General features: G+C 47.9%; 1 protein-coding gene across 2 annotated transcripts in view; it reads left to right on the forward strand.

The window, feature by feature from the left end:
- Window positions 1–1,699: 1,699 nt before the first annotated feature.
- CD58 (CD58 molecule) overlaps window positions 1,700–16,772 on the forward strand; it is a 39,879-nt gene continuing 24,806 nt past the window's right edge. Inside the window, exon 1 of one of the 2 annotated variants that reach the window (XM_047871730.1) lies at window positions 1,700–1,884. In XM_047871730.1, coding sequence (XP_047727686.1) covers window positions 1,815–1,884 — 70 coding nt within the window. In that variant the 5' untranslated portion in view covers window positions 1,700–1,814. The remainder of the gene's footprint in view (window positions 1,885–16,772) is intronic. The other variant, XM_047871729.1, reaches the window with a different exon arrangement.

Consider the following 16,772-nt stretch of genomic DNA (forward strand, 5'->3'; position numbering starts at 1 on the left):
CTTAGTGCTCAGCAGATGTTTGCTAGGATCACTTCTTGGTTCAAAAACTCTCAGGGGCTCTCCAGTGTCTAAAAGTTTGACCCTATCCTAACTTTCCCGGTTGGTCTGAGTTCCTACCAGCCAGGGGGAGAGCAGAAACTTGATTTCCTCACGTTTTGTGCTGTTTGCTGCCCCTGCCTCTCGTTCCCAGTATCTACAAATAGTAGGGGGTGTCTTAAGCTAGCATGCTTCATGGTACGTGACATTGGTCCCAGAAACTTCACCGATAGAGATAGCTTTTAAGATGTTATGGCTGATTTAAGAACTAAGGAATTCTTACGGTTCAAGTGTTTTGAGTGGTTTTGGGATCCTCACTTGATGTTGGAGATGATACCAGCAGGAAAGCACACTTCCACTCAGTTTCACAAGTGACATGTTAGTGTTTACTAGGACAGGAGGGAGTCCTGTTCATGGGGAGGGCTTCCAGGTCCCGTGTTTAGAGTTCCCCTGACTCCCATCACTGGACAGAGGCAATTCCTGTGCAGACAGGGAGACCATCGTGACGAGCTGGTTCTGGGAGCAGAGTAGTTTGGTCTGGGGTCAGACAGGCAGCAGAGAGGGCAAGCCAATCAAGAAGACTAATCACTAGGGTGGAGTGTTCCAGATGCCTGCTGCAGCCTGGGCGGGAGGTTTTGGGGGAGGTCACACAGTGAGGGGATCCACCACACCGGACTCCTCAGCCTAAGGGAAAGTCCACAGTTGAGATGGAGGTAGAGAGGAAAACACAGAGGAAACTAAGAAGGGAGAAACCCAAGGCTGGAAGTCCCAGCTCCGGAGGAAGGGAGTGCTGGGCGTCGGGGGCAGCCTTCAGGAAAAGGTGGCTCGACCTCGAACGAGATCGGCGGGACCAGGTAATCCCGCACATCCTGGCAGGGGTCCAAAATGTTTCCTTTTAATGTGCGCGGACAGTGACCCGCAGGAAAGGCGAGCCCCGCCCTCTGCTGTTGGAAAGCGCTGAAGGAATGAAGGGCCTGGGAGCCTCCCAGTCCTCTGGGAGAGTCCTCCAGTCACCGCAGGGGCCGGCCGAGCGGGGCGCAGCTCCCCCTACCCCCACTTGCGGACACATGCCTCCGTCTCGTCCCAAACGTCCAGCAAAAGTGCTGCAGGAGGAGGAGGAACCAACACAAGCTTGGTTTTAAAGACGCAAGCCACCGTGAAGGGACAGCTCCACAGAGCAGACGGGGAGGCGGCAGAACGACTTTGGGGACCGGGGGGAGGCAGGATGGCGTCCGGAGCAGATGCAGGGTGCGGGGGCGGCGCGCGGCTGCGCCCGACCCGACCGGGAAGGAAGCTCCAGAGTTGGAATGGGGAGCTAGCCGGGCGCGGGGGCTAGCGAGGGGGCGGGACGGGGCGGGACCGGGGCTAGCAAGGGAGAGGGCGGGGTAGGGCGGGGCCAGCGAGGGGTGAGGCGGGCCGGGCCCGCGAGGCGGTGGGACGGGGTGGGACGGGGCGGGGCCAGCGAGGAGACGGGACGGGGCCAGAGAGGGGGCGGGACGGGACGGGACCGGGGCTACCAAGGGAGAGGGCGGGGTAGGGCGAGGCCAGCTAGGGTGGGGCGGGGCCAGTGAGGGGCGAGACGGGACGGGGCCAGCGAAGCGGCGGGGAGGGGCCAGCGAGGGTGGGGCGGGGCCAGCGAGGGTGGGGCGGGGCCAGCGAGGGTGGCACGGGACCGACGGAGGACCAGACCGGGCCTGCGCGCGGCGCCAGGCGGAGCTGCCCTGGAACTTGCAGCCCACGCTGGCCCAGTCCGGGCGTAGAGGCTGGCCGGACGAGCCATGCACGCGGGGGGAGACGGGCTCTTGGCCGCGGGGATTCTCGGTGTGGCCTGTCTGGTGCTCCATTTGGGTGAGTGGAGGCCCCCCCCCCCCCCCCCCGGGACCCGGCGGGGACTGGGCGGTGCCGGAGATGTCCGGGGACCCCAGGGCTCCGGCGCCGAGTGGACGGGCGGCGCCCGAGGAGGCTGCAACTTGGGTTGGGGAGCGGGGGGGGGGGGGTGGCGGGGTAAACGCTGCCCGCGGAGAGACTTGTCCCGTCGTCAGCGAGTCTCTCGTGGGTAGTCAGGAAGTAACTTTGACCTTAGGCACCGGAATCCTTGTTGGGAAGAGGGACCGGACTCCAGCTCGCTCACTTCTCCGGCGTAGTTTCCTCTAAGACCCCCCACCCCCCCGCCCCCCCGCCCCAAGTCGTGTCACCTCACGACTCACTGTTTCTCCGGAAGGGTGTGCCTTTTCTAAGTTCCAGGGACTGCTAGCGGCTTCCCCTCCCCGGGGTACTTCGCCGCCGCCAACTTGGTCTGCCCTTTCACTGCTTCCGCTGCCTGTGAGCCCTTTGAGGACGGGGCTGGGCAGCGGGTTCCACCTGCCCGAGGAGTCGGCTGGTCCGCCGCGCGGGGAGGGGGCGCGCGAGCTCGCTCGGCCGCCTGGAGCCCCCGCCCTCGCCGCCCCTTGCCCCCGCAGCCCTCTCTCCTCCGACACCGCGCGTTTGACTGGCATTGCCGCCGGCGGGGGACCTGGGACGGGGACTGGCCGAGGGGAGCGTCTGAGTGGGCGATGGCCTCACTCCGGGATTCCTAAGTAGGGCGGCCGGTGCTCTTTCCTGCCCTTTGAAACCGTAAGGGAACTGCCTTCATCCCTTTCCCACTTCTTCAGCCGGATTAACAGCCCCATGAAATAAATGTCTGGCTCCGCTGTTACCTCCCCACTTTCTTTTTTTTTTTTTTTTTAATTTTTTTTTTAACGTTTATTTATTTTTGAGACAGAGAGAGACAGAGCATGAACGGGGGAGGGTCAGAGAGAGGGAGACACAGAATCTGAAACAGGCTCCAGGCTCTGAGCTGTCAGCACAGAGCCCGACGCGGGGCTGGAACTCAGGGACCGCGAGATCGTGACCTGAGCCGAAGTCGGCCACTTAACCGACTGAGCCACCCAGGCGCCCCCAACCTCCCCACTTTCAGTAAACCCCTAACACACACGGTCCTGGCCAAACCCCCGGAGCATGTTTATAAACCCTTAACTACTTTTCCTTAACGGGAGGGTTTCCCGTTGGAGGCCCCTTGGCCCAAACTACACATCAATCTTCCAGCCACTGAGTGCCTGTGGGGTACCCATATCTGTGGAGTACAGCTTGCGGGGAGGGGTTGAGAGACCTCAAAAGCGCCTGCATTGCAAGGTACAGAAGTAAATGTAAGACAGGCCTCTGAGCATAAGGTGCTGTGGGCATACAGAGGGAGAGAAGACTGTCGTGAAGTCAGGTATCTCTTGTGAAGCAAAGACTTCAGGGTAGGGAGGGTATGTGAACCTAGCCAACCGGGATATGTGGTGTGGGGACACGCGGTGACGTGGCAGAGGATTCCAGGAGGTGACAAAGACAACTTGGCAGGCGAAGGAGAACTCTTTCTGGGCCTGGCAGAATCGGAACCCTGTGCTTAGGAGGGATAATCTGGCCTCCGTGCAGAGGAAGGGGTGTAACTGGGAGGAATCGGAGGCTGAGAGGAATTGGAGGCAGGGAGGCCAGGGCAGGTGCCATCACAGGACCCCAGGAGCTTTGAGGCTTTCCTATGCTGGTGGCCGTGGAAACCAGGAGGCACGCAAACAGGCAGAATCTGACTCATTGGGAAGCAGCCACCAGTGGTTAAGAGCATCAGCTCTGGGACGCCTGGATGGCTCAGTCGGTCAAGCATCAGACTGCAGCTCAGGTCATGATTTTCTAGTTCGTGAGTTCGAGCCCACATTGGGCTCTCTGCTGTCAGCTCAGAGCCTGCTTCAGATCCTCTGTCCCCCTCTCTCTCCCTTCTTCACTTGCTCTCTCTCTTTGTCTCTCTCTCTCTCTCAAAAATAATAAACATTAAATTAATAAAAGAGCATCAGCTCTCCAGTCAGATGCTTGGCTTCCCACCCTGGCCCTGCCCCTCACCCGAGTTGTAACTTCTGTACATTACCTAACTTTTCCATGCCTCGCTGGGCATGGAAGACAGAGACCACTCACTGGTGAGGAAGGATAATAATAGTGTGTGCTTCATAGAATGATTGTGAACGTCAGTCACTGAACAAATTCTTACTGAGTGTCAACTATGTGTTGGGCACCGTACAAGAGAGTGGGGTTGCAACAAAGAACAGACTTCCCTGCCTTTGTGAAGCTTACGTTATAATGGGGGAATAAATGAGTAAATATGTAGACATTGAGTGGTGGTAAAGTAAACACTGATGAATCAGAGATTAGTAATGCAGAGAAAAGGAGAGTGAGTGTGGTAATATTCCTTTTTAATTCTTTAAAACTTTGGAACATTGCAAATCTGTAGAATAGTTGCAGAAAATAGCATAATGAACCGTTGGTTTACTTCTCTCTGTTCATATACATGTACACTTAATTTTTTTGTGTAAACCTTTGAGAGTTGCAGATCTTTTTTTAAAAATATAATTTATTGTCAAATTGGTTTCCATACAACACCCAGTGCTCATCCCAACAAGTGCCCTCCTCCCTGGCCATCACCCACTTTCCCTCCTCCCCCCACCCCATCTAGCCATAGTTTGTTCTCAGTATTTAAGAGTCTCATATGGTTTGCCTCCCTCCCTCTCTGTAACTTTTTTCCCCCTTCACCTCCCCCGTGGTCTTCTGTTAAGTTTCTCAAGATCCACATATGAGTGAAAACATACAATATCTGTCTTTCTCTGCCTGACTTATCCCACTTACACAATATCCTCCAGTTCCATCCGCGTTGCTGCAAATGGCGAGATTTCAATCTTCCTCATTGCCAAGTAGTATTCCATTGAATATATAAACCACATCTTCTTTATCCATTTGTCAGTTGATGGACACTTAGGCTCTTTCCATAATTTGGCTATTGTTGAAAGCACTGCTATAAACATTGGGGTATATGTGCCCCTATGAACCAGCACTCCTGTATCCCTTGGGTAAATTCCTAGCAGTGCTATTGCTGGGTCATAGGGTAGATCTATTTTTAATTTTTTGAGGAACCTCCAAACTGTTTTCCAGAGCAGCTGCACCAGTTTGCATTCCCACCAGCAGTGCAAGAGGAGAGTTGCATATCTCATGACACCTTACCCCTAATATGTGAACGTATGTTTTCAAAGAACAATATGTCTCCAGTAAGCCATGGAACCATGATCACAGTCAGGAAATACACCATCGATATGATACTGTTTTCTGGTAGAGTCCAGAAGCCAATTCTGGAGCACATTCTGCATTTGGTAGTCATGCCTGTTTAATCCCCTTTATTTATTTTTTATTTTTTAATGTTTATTTTTTTGTTTTGAAAGAGAGAGAGAGAGAAAGAGAGAGAGAGAGAGTGGGAGGGGTGAGGGGCAGAGAGAGGGGGAGAGAGAATCCCTAGCAGGCTCCTAGCAGTCAGTGCAGAGCCCCACATGGGGCTTGATCACGCAAACCATGACATCATGGCTTGAGCTGAAATCAAGAGTCAGAAGCTTAACTGACTGAGCCACCTGGGTGCCCCTAATCCCTTTTCATCTAAAACTTGCCAACACTTTTTTTGGGGGGGGGGGTGTACTTTATGACATCACCACTTTTGAAAGGTCTGGGCCAGTTTTCTAGAATGTCCCTCGATTTGGCTCATCTGTTTTCTCATGATTAGATTCTGGAGTGTTAGATTCTGGAATCAGAGTCAGGAATGTTTCACAGGTGTGTTGTGTCCTCCGTGCATCTCATTAGGGAGCAGATGCAGTCCATTTGTCCCATTATTGGAGACCTTTGGTTGTTTTGTGAAGGTGATCCAACCAGATTTCTCCTTCGCAGAGGCACCTATTGCCCTTTGTAAATAAAATAATACATGATATATCAAGTGACACCTTGAGATTGTGTGACTGTCCTGCAACAATGTTTCAGCATCCAGTGGTGATTCTCACCCGATGTTTCAGCATCCAGTGGTGATTCTTCCCCAGGTCCCTTAAAATATTTGTAGATGGCAATTGTCTCTCCCTAATTTTCTTGATACACCATTGACGTTCTTCAGTAATGAAGAGCTTTTTCATTTTATTTTTTTTAGTGTAAGTATAGACTCCTGGATATTTTTTAAGATGGCATTCTTGTTATTATCTATTTTGATGCCCAGTGACCCAGAATTTGGCAGATGGGAACCTCTGTGTACCTCAGTGTTCTTTGCCATGTTTCCATCAGTTTTTGAGCATCTCCTACTTTCTGGCACGGAAAGATGTTCTGGACTCATTTTGTACCTTTGCGGCCTCTGCTTGTAATCAGTAGATTCTCTTGTTCCTCTGAGTGGGAGACGGAATTTAGAAATCAGTATTTTTGGGGTGCTAGGTGTGCTGAAGGCTAATGGAGTCATGGTTTCTAGGCTCTATCCGTTCTCAGAACTAGGGAAATAGAGTTTTCACGAGTTATGACTTTATCCTTTTACCACGAAGCCTAATGTAACCATTTGGTTCATCGTTTCCTCCTTTCCCTATTTGTACCTCCTTTTGCCACAGTGAGAACTCTGTTCCTTATAGAATCAGTATATTTTCCTAATATACATCAAACACAAAATTGTTTCCTAATTGCTATACCAGTACCACTACCAAGCACAGACTTTATTAAATACAGTTCAAGGTTTCTTTATAGTTCTGTTTAGTCTTCCATCTAGCCCACTGAATATGTACAGAAAACTGTATTTTAAAGTTATTTTTTCCTTCTGTGTGGCTATGCTATCAACTCAGCATATAGTTGAATTAATTTTTTTAAACTTAAAAAAAAATTATTTATTTATTTCGAGAGAGAGTGATTGAGCATGAGCGAGGGAGGGGCAGAGAGAGAGGGAGAGAGAATCCCAAGCAGGCTCCCTACTGTCAGCGCAGAGCCCGATGTGGGCTAGTCAGATCATGACCTGAGCCAGAATCAAGAGCCAAACACTCCACTGACTGAGTCACCCAGCTGCCCCAATTTGTTTTGTTGCTATTCAATTTTAGGGTTCCCCTCCCTTCATTTAATTTTTAAATACGTAAAATATTAACATGGTTCCAATCAAACCATGTAAAAAGATAAGCTCAGAGAAAATCCTATTCCTACTTTCTCCAGCTGTTATAGCAGATACTCTTTGTTTCTGTTTTACCTTTCTTGTTTCTTTTTATAGATACAGATATGCAACCATAGTACTTTATGTACTCTTCCGCTCCTTATTTTTGTCTCTTAACCATATGTCTGGATAATCTTTCCATATCAGTTCACAGAGATCATTCTTATTGTCTTTTTATAGTCGTATAGTACTCCATGGGCTGAGTGTGTGATATTTCATTCAGCCACTCTACTTTCTAGTGGTTACTGTTTTATACGGTGTAGTCAGGGGAGGGTCTCCTTAATTGTTCGGGGGAGTGGTATTCCAGGCAGGGGGGCTGGCAGCAAAAACCCTGAGATAAGCTTCAGGCATTTAAGGAACTTCAAGGAGACCACTGTACGAGAAAGTAGTAGGAAATGAACTTGTAAACATAATCAGGGCCAAGTCCTGGAGATGGTTTTATGGGCCCCGTTAAAGGCTGTGACTTTTTTTACTCCCAGCAAAATAGGAAGTTTTAGAGGATTTTGGGCAGGAGCGAAATTACAATGGTGGAGTGTTTCAATGAATTACTCTGGCTGCTTCGTGGAGAACAATCTATAGAGGGGCAAAGGAGAAGCCGGGAAACCAGTTGGGGAGGCTGTAGGAACAGTGCTGGTAAGAAATGATTGCAAGACAAGGGGACTGAATGGGAGATAGGGGGATGTGTTTGGAAGGTAGAGCCAGCGGGATTGGGTGCTGGGTTGCATCATCAGGGTAACACGTGGACAGGGCCTTGGTAGTGCTGGGCAGGTAGCAAAGCTCTCAGTAAGAACCTGCTGTCTTAGTTGTTTTTTGTGGGGTTTGTTTTGTTTTGTTTTTTTCTTTTAGCAGAACCTGCCTTATTCTGCTGCTGTGGACATTTTATGGTTCCTTTATCTTGCCAGCCATCTCCCCAGCTCGAGTTTCTTTCCTTGTATAGGAACCAAGTTGTAAACTGCTTCTTTAAAAGTTCCTTTCATTGATGTATTTTCATGTCGTTTTTAACAACAGTGGCAAATCTGGACATTAGATGCTACCGGTTTGTCAAGCATGTCTCCATTTTAAGTTATAAAGTTATCTCGCATTATTATGTGAGACTTCTTCATGTTTTTTGCTGCAATCAAGGTTCAAAGAGTCTGTGTGTTCTTACTTAGGAAGAAGACAATTTGAGTGAAAGTAACGCTGTGTATTCCTGCGGGAAAACGGGGCCCATTGTGGTAATAGTAGCTGTCACGGATTGCGTAGGTGCTCTCCGCCAGGTTCTGTGCTTAGCAGTTTTAGACTTTTGTTTTCACTGAACTGTCACACCAGGTTTGTTTGTTTTTTTTTTTTTTTTTTTAGGTAGAGACTGTTAAAGAGGAGAACAAAGGTTAGGTAGGTTAAGTACTTTGACCAAGTTCACACAGGCAAGGAGTGAGCACGTGCCAGAATCCAGGTCCATTTGACTCAAAATCCATGCCTTCCCAACACAAGATTAGATAAGCAAAACTTATGAAAACATGAAGAGCATACATAACCTCTGTCTCCCTCTCTTTCTCTGTTTATTTTTTTAGTAATCTCTACAGCCAGCACGGGGCTCAAACTCAGTGATCCTGAGATCAGGAGTCGCACACTCTCGCACTGAGCCAGCCAGGCAGCCCCATAGATGATCTCTTATATGTGACGTGTACACATTGTCCGCTGTAATTTTGCCAAGGCCTGTGAAATTATATAGGACGGCACAGTTACCAATCACGGAAGATTGCTTTCAACGTCACCATCTACAAAGGGGGCTTGGGGAAACCTCCTTTGGGATTGTAGAATTCAGAATGGGGATTTATTTACGTGTTTATTAACATTTTGTTGTCGTTATACTCTGTCTATACACCCACACTTCACTCCCAAGTACTTTTGCATAGTATTAATAATATAGTATTTGCGAAAATTAACAGTAATCTTATAATATCACCTAACTTCTGCCCTTATTCAGATTTCCCTAATTGTCACAAGAATGTCTTTTTTTAAAAAAACCAGGATCTCCTCAACTTGCACTTGTGACTAAGTTTTTGGTTTAATTTTGATGGGCCTCTGAGAAATTTTGAAAGACCGTTGGAATCACCTTTTAAGAACGAGATCTAAGAATGTGTCTCATCGCCTCTTGAGCACTCTGACTTTTCTGGAATAAAAACGGGCTTTCGGGGTAGGTTTTGGTTTCTCTGCTTGAAAGCAGAAAGTTTGCCTGCGTCCACGAGTGCTCGTTTGCATGACTTTTCCATCTTCTGATTTCCTCTCACGTTTCTTAAGTGCAGAAAGCTTTTTCAAGCTTTTACAGGAGGCTATAGCCTCTTAGATTCTGCAGTTGCAAATCAAACCATCCATCTCAGGACTAAAGTGAAACCAGGATACTACTTTGCATTTGCTCGGACAAGTTGAGGTCTGAATACGAAGCATAAGATAGCGAGACCAACCCCAGGAAAGTGCTGGAAAATATTTTAGTAGTTCTTTGGAGATAGCTTTGAGTTCCTGCCACCAGCCTCAAAGGAAAATGTCTTCCAATTACTTTGCGGGCACAGGATCTTCTCCTTTGACTTCTTTCTTTCTTCTTCTTCTTCTTCTTTTTTTTTTTTTTTTTTTTTTGTCCTTTTTCTTTTTTTTAAATCTCTTGCCCTTGTGCCCTTTGGTCTTTTCCTTCTCAGTTGCTGCTCGTGCCTGTGGGGCTCCAATGAAAACCAGTAGAAGTAAGAGACCTCTTGCCCAGAGTCCCTGAAATAAGTTCATGTCTGCTCTCTGCCCCCAGCTGGGAACACCTAATTCTAAGGTCTACCCTTTGTGACCTTGAGATACCTCTTCTGTCAACCAGGTATCCATCTGAGGAAGCTAAATTGTTTTGATAGACTTGTTCTCAGGCCCATTTTGGGTCCTAATGGCCTTCACTTCCTTTTCGTAGTGTTCCCCAAAATGTCTGTTGTGGCTAGTGTCTGAATTTCCACCCGGCTCACTGCTGTGTAGTTTCATGAACATTTTCCCCCTGTAACAGTTAAGAACTAGGGAAAAAAATGATGTGTTACATACACATTCAGAAAATAATGAGAAAATCAGATTCATAAGAAACTAATCATAAGTGAATTTTTCAACTATGAACTGAATAACTGGAAAATAGTAGGGATGATAAAGAAATTCCTAACGAAATGATCAATAGTGTGTAGAACTACCTTGAATCAGACTTCGGAGAATAAGTTTTAAGAGACTCTTAAAGAGAGTCTTAAATAGCTCTAGTGAAAACCTTATTCCCCAGAGCATGCTGTAGTTTTGAGATGCCTCCTCTAACAAGAACGTGTGGCTTTTGAGGATGGTGAGCTCACCGATGTGGCTTTTGAGCAAGACGGTACATGGGTATCTTGGAAGGACAGGCTGGGGGCAGTGCCGTCAGTTAGAAACACGATACAAAGCAGATGAAATTGATTTTGATGATATGTTTTCTGTCACCTAATACAGCCACGATGTTTTCATTTCCACATGTAGTCAATATCAAGAATATTACCGAGGGATTTTACATTCCCTTTTTCGTATTAAGCCTTCAGTGTCTGGTGAGCATTTTGCGCTCACAACACGTCTCATTCTGGACAAACCACATTTCGTGGGCTCTTGAGCCGTGTGTGGGTGGTGGTTACGGAGGCACGTTGTACAGACTGAGAGGGAAATGAGACGGTGTTGAAGTGTAAGAACGGAATATAATGGGCCACATTCTAGCATGACAGAAGAGAGAAAAACTCAAAAGGAAACTGACTTAATTGGTTCCAACATCTAAATTCCAGGTGAGCTCACCCAGGAGGCAAAGAGTAGCTTGACCACTGAAAGCACCTGTGAGGCGAGTTCTGGGGGGGCATGGGGGGGTGTTCTGAGCCTGGGGAGGGGGGGGATTATTGCCTGCTGAGATTCAGGTGGCTGCTGTTTCAGGCTGAAATACAGGAGACAGGGAAGCAGGGTGGTGCAGCCGAGAGCAGTGGGTTCCCGTCTTTAGCAGTCATGGCCCCACAATCCCCTGACCGGGTCTGGAGGAGGGTGGAATTGTGGCCAACAGTGCAGGCTTTGGAGCTGGCTGCCCTTGTCCGGACACCAACCCTGTCCTGGGCCAGCTGAGAGACCTGGGCCAGCTCCTAAACCTCTCTGAGTCCTAGTTTCCTAGTTTCCTCATCTGTCGCCGGGTGGCTCCCATTTTTGGCATGTTCTTCCCCATACTCTCAAGCTCATACCCTCACTTTTTCCTGGGCTGAGCTGGCCTAGGGTTCATTTGGATCGGATTTATGAAGAGCTGGGTTAAAGAAACAAGCTGCATTGCACTTCCTTCAGTAAAAAAAAGACTCCATTTCTTCTTTATTATCTCCATACCCAGTGAGCAGATTTCCTACCCCAAAACAGGGACTAATATGAGGACTGATTAATATGAGAATACCTGGGGACCTAATAGGACAGATTATTTGATATTAGACATGTTAGGAGAGTGGCCTCTCCTCTGTATCATCAGTGGGTATGTGTGGAGAGACTCTTTCTCTCCCAAAATGCCACCACCTTCATACTCCAGGTGGATGTCAGCTGAGAGTGTGCTGTGACGCAGTGGAGAAACGCTGTGGTCACAAGCCCCGGTCTGGACAAGAGACTCATCTGCTCACCAGGGTTCAGAATACTCCAGCCCCTGCTGTTGTCATGCTTAAATGAGTCTTTAACTGAAACACCGTTACAATGTCGAACATACGGGGGAAATACTAAGGCTTAAATAATAGGGTACTGAAACTTTTAGGGGATTTTTTTTCCGTCCAGTGAACTTTTAACTGCTAAAATCTGCAGGCCATCCTTAAAAATATTTCAGAGAGAAATATTTTATTTAAAAAAAAATTTTTTTAATGTTTATTTTTGAGAGAGGCAGAGACAGAATGTGAGTGGGTTAGGGGCAGAGAGAGGGGGACACAGAAGCGGAAGCAGGCTCCAGGCTCTGAGCTGTCAGCACAGAGCCCGACGTGGGGCTCGAACTCACGATCATGACCTGAGCTGAAGTCAGACGCTCAACCGACTAAGCCACCCAGGCACCCCTAATTTTAAAATCGCATTGTTCAATTCTAAGGAAAAAAAAAAAAAAAAAAAACTCAAGAAAAACCTTCCTAGATCCCGGGAGGGTGGTCAGCTCCTTTCTAAGAAATGGCATCAGTGAACACCTTGCTTCTCCTTAAACCTCAGACGGGCTATTACTTTTGATTAGGAGCTGACATCCTGCATGGGTACAAGCGGATCTGGTACAGTAGGAGGTGTAGCCTAGTTAAGCTGGAAGGGGAAGCAGGGGACAAAGGGGACCATCCCCAAAAGAACAGCAGTGGGGGAGAGATGGGAGTGGGAATCCAGCACTCCCCCCACCCCTCCCCCCCCCACCCCCAGTCTGGCCGTGGGGCTGGTGGTAGGTGTCAGGGGAAGGGGACTGTTTTGCCTGCACACGAGGGGTCCCAGGCCACTTACTCTTCAGCTCCAGTTAAATGTCTCCACTTCTCTTTGCTGAGTTCACGATTCATCAACCAGATTCCACAGCAGCTTGGGGATTTGCAAAGTTCAGGGTTTGAGGTAACTGCCAACTTCTGCGGTTTTTGTCAGGAAGCCCCGCCTTTTGGACTACAGTTAAGATGTATTCAGATAAGTGAAGGCACTCAACAAACATTTATGGAGTGTCCTTCCTGTGCCAGACCACGCGGATATGACAAAGACCAAGGATGACACTGTCTTTGTCCTCAGACGGTTAGCCTGGCTGGGGATACCCTTGAACTCAGCTTGGAATTAGTTGCCAGCTTTTACGAATGAGAAGTTTTCCATGAAATCTGAATGTGCAGCATTTTTTGGAAAAGCAGAAGTTCTGCAAATTCTATGTGGCCACGTGGGTGGGAGCTGAGGAGTCAGTCCCCAGAGGAGCACGTGCTCACCAGCGCCCCCTCTGTCTGTGGGCTGCATTGTTGGTCTCTGCCAACGTTTCCTCTGCCAGTTCTCCCAGGCTCCTTGGTGGCTCCTGTGGTTTGGCTCCTTCCCTTCGTAACGTCTTTGTTTGCCCCTCGTTGTTTCCTTCCTTGCTCTGCTCGCCCTACGTTCGAGCCACTCCTGTCCCCACCCCGTGTATGACTTACCAGTGCACACAAAGGCCTTCGTTTCTCATGGACTTTCATTGTGAAGCCCTGTCCCGTGTCCCTTTGTCACATCTGAAGTTGTTTACAAACGACACCGCTACCATCACAAAACCCAGGTTTTGAATTTGGGTCCCCCTGTCGCATTTTGGAGGTTTGGGTTTATCACTTTCTTGTTCAATCAGACCTTCTCAGTTTCCTCACGCATGTGAGGTCGGGGGCGGTGTGGGGGCCACAGACTCCTGTTCTGTCAGGACCCCTGGGGCCCTGACATTCAGTGATTCGGGGGCCAGCGAGCTTGGTGCCTCACCCGCACGTCTCAGAGACGCACTTGTGGCTCAGCCAGAGCAGCTCGAGCCTCTCGTTCCCAACCTCTGCCGTCCAACTGCATCGTAGAAACTGCAGCCACAGAAATCCTGTATCATGTCACGGCTTTGGTAGCCACATGCCACATAGCCCCGGTAAGAAACAGTGCTTAAGAGCATTCTGGAGCCAGTTTCCCCACACTAGCTACTCACTCAATCTTCGTGTGCCTCAGTTTCCTCCTCTGTACAATAGGGTCAGAGATAACGCCTGCCTAACGTGGCTCTTCAGAGGACTCACCGGGTACGTACTCGTAGAGCTCTTGCAACAGTGCCTCGCAGACAGCAAGCACTATCTACGTGAGTGGCTAAATAAGCCAAAAAGAGCAGTCAGTCTCAATCCCAGAACCCAAGTAACAACACGCGGAGGAATTTGTGGCCAGGAGTGGGGATCCTTCTGCCTTCGCTCAATAGTCGTGGTGGCCACGTTTTCTAAGTCAAAAATCAGGGCACTTCAGTTTTGCAAAATATTTGGGTTCCACTCCTGACTTCAAGCCATATAAGAAGAATTATCAAAATTGGGTGCAGTGGTGATGTTTTGTGAGGATGCTGCAACAAAATATTTGGAGTCGGAGCTGTTTTTAAATATATGATCCCTCTATCTATAGGCATTGAAGTACTCTCATATCTTTAAAAGATCTTTCAGTACTCTTCAATACAAATTAAAAAAATTCTGGCTAGCATGGAATATCTGTTCAGGCAATCGCTGATACATGTTTTCTCTCCCCCCGCCTCTCTCTCATTTTAAATGATGAAAGCTCACGCTAGGTGAAATGATGAAAGGTCTCACACAGCCAGGATCACGTACAACAAAGGCCTTGATGTGGCGTGGCTCGCTGAAAGAGAAAGAGGGAAGCCCTGTTGAAAGCCTACTTCATTCATTTCAGCTATTGTTTAAGAACCCTCCATCTTTTTTTTTTTTAAGTTTATTTATTTTGAGAGAGAGAGAGAGAGAGAGAGAGAGAGAGAGAGAGACAGTGTGGGGGAGGGGCAGAGAGAGAATCCCAAGTGGGCTCCGTGCTGTCAGCACAGAGCCTGACGCGGGGCTCGAGCTCACAAAACTCAGATCATGAGCTGAGCCCAAACCGAGAGAATGCTGCTTAACCGACTGAGCCACCCAGGCATCCCTGAAGACTCTCGATCTTATTCAAACCTCAAAACGATCCTTTGTGGTAGGCATTCTGATTTACATTTTACAGCCGAGGAAGCCTAGTTTGGGAGGCTTTTGAGAGTTCAGCTGGGCCCATCTGGCTGAGAGTCTGGTACTTACCGTTCTGCCCTCTGGCATGGTAAGTTGGTGTCCCTGTGGTCCCTCTTTTGACCACTCAGTTATCCGCAAAGCAACCCGCTCACTGCTGACTCCTTTCCTTTGCTGCTACTTGAGTGCAAATTCATTCATTCATTCATTCATTCATTCATTCATTCATTCAGGGTGTGTGACCTCTGAGAAACAACTCCTGTTCTTTTTTCATTGGCAATTGTCCTATCGGCAACTTATCTCTCCGGTTTAGTCTCGGAAGTGCAATGGAAAAGACTTTGCTGTGGGACTAGAATGCTAGACAGTAACCACTACAAATGTGATGAGTCCCAAGTCTGTATCGCCTCCTGTGAGCCCCAGACCTGTGTGCCCAGCAGCCTACTGGACATCGCTACACAGTGTCTGAGACTGAAAGCACAATCTTCCCACCCAAAGCTGGCCCTCCTCCATGTCCCCTGTCTTAGGGAACGACACCACCACCCACCTTGGGGAAAGATTATAATACAGGTAACAAAAAGTTTATAACCTACAAGGAACTCATAAACTTTGATGAGAAAAAGACAACCCAACGGGAGAAAATGGCAAAGGATGTGAAAAGACAGTTTTCAGAAAAGGAGATCCAAATAATGCAAAAGCGGAAAAGATGCCTAAATTTCTAGAGGGCAGGAAAATGCAAATTCAGATAACAGTGAAATATCGCTTTATGTCTGATAATTAAACGTGCAAAAAGAAAATCACGGGATGCTTGCTGAGCACAAGGAAAAGGTAACTCAGGTGTTACTGATGGAAATGTGACAAGCAGAAGCCAGCAGCGTGGGAGCTCCTATTAACATAAAAAATTTGTTTGCCCTTTGATTCATTCCCACTCCTGGCACGCTCTGCCATAGATATGAGACCACAAATACACAAGAACTTGTACAGAGGAATCATTATTACAATTACTGCAATAGAAGAGGCTAGGGAGAGAAGGTGTGTTCAGCAGTGATGGATAGCTGGTTTATTGTGGTTCGTTCGTACCCTGGCATAATAGGAAGCCACTAAAAGGAGGAAAGTCTTGCCACACCAGTGGATTGGGTGGGACTTTTATGAAGTATTCTTGATTGGAAGGGCAAAATGCAGAGACGTGTGCATAAGACCATTTTTTGTTAAACCATGGCAAATTCTTTATGTGTGTGTATGTATGTGTGTGTGTATATATCACATAGAACGCATATATACATATATATGTGTATATATACACACATATGCATACACATACATATATACACATATATGTATATATGCGTTCTATGTGATATATCTTTATCTCTATTTGATGATATGAGCAGGTAGAAGAATAGCAAAGGATATATTCAGAGTTGTTAACATAGTTTACAGGACTGAGGGTGGTTATAGGGATTGGGGGATAGGGTAAGGCCTCCAAGCCACACACCCAGGCCAGAGAAGAAGACTGTGCTAAGTAGATATATCATTGCTCTGCATCTGTATAAAATTGTATCTATGTGTCTATTATATACTTTGTTATTGAACACATTAAAACAATTTTTTAATGTTTATTTTGGAGAGAGAGAGAAAAAAAAATAGGGCGGGGGAGGGGCAGAGAGCGAGGGAGACACAGAATCCGAAACAGGCTCCAGGCCCCGAGCTGTCAACACAGAGCCCGACGCAGGGCTTGAACACTGACGTGCCTCTCGGAGCCTGGTTGTTCACCTGTGTGACGTGGTCGCTGCAAAGTGTGTGACAAGCGGTAAAAAGGGACACGAGGGTACGTGAACACACCACATGCAGCGAGTAGGCATTTGGTGACATTTTCCTTCGTTTTGCTTGGTGCCCTGTCACTTCACCTGTGAAATGGGGGTAATTCAACTAAATAATTTTGCAAGTTTCTTCCAGCCCCAAACTGAATTTGTCGGAACTGGTCCCCCCCTCCCCCCACC

Source organism: Prionailurus viverrinus, chromosome C1, assembly GCF_022837055.1.
Source record: "Prionailurus viverrinus isolate Anna chromosome C1, UM_Priviv_1.0, whole genome shotgun sequence".
NCBI classification, from domain to species: Eukaryota; Metazoa; Chordata; class Mammalia; order Carnivora; family Felidae; genus Prionailurus; species Prionailurus viverrinus.